General features: G+C 42.1%; 1 protein-coding gene across 1 annotated transcript in view; it reads right to left on the reverse strand.

The window, feature by feature from the left end:
* LOC139028100 (protocadherin gamma-A8-like) overlaps positions 1-3,741 on the reverse strand; it is a 7,265-nt gene extending 3,524 nt beyond the window's left edge. The window contains exon 1 of the mRNA XM_070444655.1: positions 1,180-3,741. Coding sequence (XP_070300756.1) covers positions 1,180-3,624 — 2,445 coding nt within the window. The 5' untranslated portion in view covers positions 3,625-3,741. The remainder of the gene's footprint in view (positions 1-1,179) is intronic.
* Positions 3,742-5,116: the final 1,375 nt, after the last annotated feature.

The raw sequence follows: 5,116 nt of genomic DNA on the forward strand, positions 1-5,116 counted from the left end.
ATCTAGGGCGCACAGACAAAGAATGAAAAACAGTACTTGCCACCCGCCTCTGCGCCCTGTCGACCTCCAGTTACCCATTCCACTGAATAAAATCAGATCACCCTTATATTTCCTTCTTTGATTATATAATATCGATCATCACTACATCCACGCAAAAATAGAAAAAAGCAACTGTATTTCCCAGAGAAACGAAATAAAATAATCCGTGAGGATGTTAATACCAAGAGCTCTCCGTCCGTTTGAGAAGGTCTCTGTGCGTCGATCAGTAACAGATAATATAGGATGGGCCACTGCGCCACCCAGAGAGATAAATAACGTGTAGAGACTATCATTGATCAACAGCGGCACTCAGAGTCCGAACACGGCAAACGCTCTGCAGAAACTACACAATCCACATGTTTCACATGCACCAAAACGTGAATCTGCATTCAATAACGCACAGCCCATGCAAGGTACGATGTCATAGAAAAAAACAAGAATTGAAAACGAAAGTATTTCTTGTGCTTCAGGAAGAAAAAGCATGTATATAGATAGCTACACAGGAAGACCGAAATAAGGAAATGTATAACTATTCGAATCAATCTCTGAATGTGTCACGCTACTGTAAATGCACTATAAGCAACACCGAAGAGCAACGTCTGAGGGTTCAGCACCAGGACCGTGGACAGAGACAGATCGCTTGAGTGTTGTGGAAAYTACAGTGCGTATATTTCCACATGCCATTTCCCACATACATTTGTGCTCTTTCCATTCACTATTTAGTCATTAATGCAACAGTGTTTTACGAACTACCTAAAAGCTTGAAAAAGCTGTATGCTGTTTAGCTTAAACATTTTAACACTTCACAGAAAAATAACACTTGTTCAGCAGCCAGTGATTGAAAATAGGAAATGCATACAAGGTGTGAGTGAGCGGAGCTCCTATGCTCGCTATAAAGACAACATTTGTGCTGTCCACACCGTGTATTTTTGAAACAGCCTGACAACGTCACGTTGTATCAATTAGCTGACCTACAACTATTGTTTTTGTTGCAAAAAAATGTACAATATTTCATAGACCAAAAATAAAAAAAGAGAGATGCTGAGAAAAACGAGCACCGAAGTTCCAGAAAAAAATATTTGTCAATTAGTAAAAAAATAAATAAAAATTGCAACAATTAATTTGCTTCAATAAACTCACCTCTAGTGGGGAGTCTGGTTCATCCAGGATGTTCTGTTCACTCTGCATCCGCTGCATCGTCCCTGTAGAACTGGGGTCCATTATCAGTACGTTCTGACTACAGGGTCTGACGAACTTACAGTCACTCTTTCTGGAGTCAGTCGTCCTGCACACCTCGTAATTGTACACGTGCTGTAGAGTTCCTGTCCCCAAAGTGTCTGCGTAACGCGGTGGATAATACGGAATAACCGGGAGATTGGAATGATAGAGGACGCGAGACTGTCTCCATCTGTATATTTTCAGTGATATAATAACCACTAAACATGTGATGAACAGAAATGAGACTACAGCCAAAGCCAAGACTAAGTAAAAAGTCAGGTTGTCATTGTACTCCTTGTCGTGCGTAAAGTCAGTGAACTCCGAGAGCACTTCAGGGAAGCTGTCCGCCACCGCCACGTTAACATTGACTGTAGCTGAACGAGAGGGCTGCCCGTTGTCCTCKACTACAACAGTGAGCCTTTGTTTCACAYCATCTTTATCAMTGACTTGYCGWATAGTTCTTATTTCTCCATTCTGTAAYCCCACTTCAAACAGCGCCCTGTCTGTCGCTTTCTGCAGTTTATACGAGAGCCAGGCATTCTGTCCAGAGTCCACATCAACAGCCACCACTTTAGTGACAAGATAGCCCACGTCTGCTGAACGAGGCACCATTTCAGCCACCAGAGAGCTGCTAGTCTGGACTGGGTACAGAACCTGAGGCGCGTTGTCGTTCTGATCTTTAACATAAATCAGAACAGTTGTATTACTGCTAAGAGGTGGCGAGCCTCCGTCTTGCGCTTTGACGTGTATTTTGAACTCCTTAACTTGTTCATAATCCAGTGAGCGCACTGAGTGAATCACACCGTTCTCAGAGTTAATTGAGAAATAGGTGGAGACTGGGTTTCCGTTTAGCTCACTGTCAATTAGATAGTAAGAGATACGTGAGTTTTGACCCCTATCTGGATCCGTCGCTTGAATAGCAACCACTGAAACGCCGGGAGAATTGTTTTCCATAACGTGCGTGCTATACACATTTTTACTAAAAGCTGGTGCGTTGTCATTAACATCAGTGATGTCTAAAACGACAGTGTTCATGCTTGATAACGGAGGTAAACCTTCATCGGTGGCAATGAGGGTAATGTTGTAGCTAGAAACTTTCTCCCGGTCTAAGCCCTTCTCAGTTACCAATGTGTAGTAGTTTCTAAGAGACGTCTTTATCTTAAAAGGGAGATTTTCGTTGATGTTTAAACGCACCTGTCCGTTTTTACCAGAGTCTACATCCTGGACACTTATCAATGCCACAACTGTACCAGGGATAGCATCCTCTGCGATTTTACCCGAAAACGATGTCATGGTTATGATCGGAGWGTTATCATTCACGTCCAGGATATCAATAATTAATTTACTCGCACTTGTCAGACCCCATGGGTCTTTAGCTTGAATGTGTATCTCGTAATTCTGAACAGTTTCGTAATCTATGGCACCAGTTACTTTAATCTCCCCGGTATAGGGGTCTATATTGAACAAGGGCGGGGTACCCTCATCCATATGTGTGAAGGAATACGTCACATTTCCGTTATACCCTTGATCTGCATCGATGGCACTTACTTTTGCTACAGATGTGCCTCCCAGCGCGTGTTCAATAACAGTGGCTTTGTACAAAGACTCAGTAAATACAGGTGCATTGTCGTTTGCGTCTAGAACAGTAATATGTATCTTAACGGTTCCAGTTCTCTGTGGGTCCCCACCATCGACTGCAGTTAGTATCAGGGAGTGTTCGCTCTGTTTTTCACGGTCAAGTCCAGACTGCAACACCATCTCTGCGTATTTACTGCCGTCGGCTCGACTATGCTGTTTGATAACAAAATGATCAGTTGGTTGTAGAGAATAGCTGTGAAGGGAGTTGATACCTACGTCAGGGTCCGCGGCACTGTCTAGCAAGAACACGGTCCCTATAGGTGCAGATTCACTGATTTCTAAATTAAGTTCCTTCTTAGAAAACGCTGGGGCATGGTCGTTTATGTCTTGAATTTCGATAGTAATCGAAAATAATTCAAGCGGATTTTCTAAGACAATCTCTAGACTGAAACTACACGGAGATTTCTGACCGCACAGTTTCTCCCTGTCAATCCTTTCTTTCACAACCAGATGTCCTTTGTTCGGATTCAGCTCTACATATTGGTTATTACCGTCTATAACTAACTGCGCCCGACCTGAAACCAGCCTCTTTATGTCCAAACCAAGGTCTTTCGCCACATCTCCGACAAACAAGCCCTTTCTCATCTCTTCTGGTACAGAATATCGAACCTGTCCATTCACCGCACTCAGTACGCAGACAAGCAAAATGGAGACTCGCACTTGCCATCTCAAACCCCAGCATGCGCTCTTCAAAGCCTCTCCTGCGGCCATCCTCCCCAAAATATCCATAACGTTATCCAAAACGGGCAAATATGATGCAATCCAAAATAACTATACAACAAAAAAGCCAACGTTTGAGATATATTTGTCTCAATAAGATACTGTTGCTTTTACTCCGTTAAAATGGCTTCGATGGCTTTGTGCGCAATGATCCTTGCTTGGTCTTGTCACTGACATATGTTACTTTGTAACAGCAGTTATATGCGCCTGAGCTGAGATAGGTCTCTTGGACAACAGCACCACTCAGAGTGAGTGTACAAAACGACATACGAGACGTACGAGATACCAGACTCGGTCTCWGGGATGGCTAACTCCGGAGATTCAGTGAGTGATTGTTTTGGCCACCCGAAGTTTTTTGTAATGTTAAAGTAGTTTAATGATTTTATTTTTGGGTCAAAGAAGACTGTAAAAACACGAAAAAAAATGTTTAACTTAGGAAATCTGTTRCCAAGTAAACCCATGAATAAACAAATAGACACAAGCTATGTGATCGTGTCTCAATGTAATCAAGGTATGAAATTATTGRTATTTTCAAATACAATCTCTTTTTGGGCTTAGTTGTGGTCAATTTGCAGTGTACAAATGATTATATTCTGGCCTCCGACTATTAACTCTGACAAAAATGGAAGTGTATTGATGTCTATTCAGGGCTCATCTGTGAAAGAGACCATGGTCTCAGTTTGACTCCCTGTTAWATTAAAGGCTAACTTATTCTTATTTTTTTCAACGTCACAGGCCTATGAACCCTCTATTTAAATCCTTGGCCAATGACTGATTGCCCAAACAAATGTTGTTTCATACACCATGAAACAGAAGTGTCTGATGTAGGGAGCCACATCTTAGGGGTTTAAACATCAGGGTTGTCTAACAAGTTAGAAAGGTGCACACAGCACTGTCTAATGGGACTCTAATGGGAGCTGTCAGATCATTTTCTGTTTCCTGTTTTTTTTATAACATGGACTTGTTAGTAAAACAGCATGCTTATGAATTGTGTTGTCAAGTGGGTCAGAGATTCCATGTGAGTGTGCCCATGACATGGCAAACGCTGGTTTGATACTAAACAACCACCACTGGAGGGCAATAAGCAACCATAGTATAGACTACTGATGTCCATTACACTCACAGTGTGTGTATGAACTGAGAGAAAACACAGCAAAACACAGGTTCCCTTCTAACATAGCAAAGTCATTGTGCAGACAGTTTCTGAACACTGCATCACAAAATTACAGTGAGCACACACAACCCACTCTATCCATCTCCCTCCCTCCCTCCCTCCCTCCTTTCTTACTGGGACATGATGGTCCATTACCTCAGTGAGCAAATAAATAAAACATTCTGTAGCATGATTTAAATCATCCTCTAGGTAAATCAGCTCCCAGGGTACAGCTGCCAAATCATTTTGAAATAGCTTATGATTAAATGTTAAAAAATGTCTCTTGACCACAATCCTTGGGGGTTTCTTTGGAAACTTGGTGTTCATGGTTATGATCACAATATTATG

The sequence above is a fragment of the Salvelinus sp. IW2-2015 genome, linkage group LG8, assembly GCF_002910315.2.
Source record: "Salvelinus sp. IW2-2015 linkage group LG8, ASM291031v2, whole genome shotgun sequence".
NCBI lineage: Eukaryota > Metazoa > Chordata > Actinopteri > Salmoniformes > Salmonidae > Salvelinus > Salvelinus sp. IW2-2015.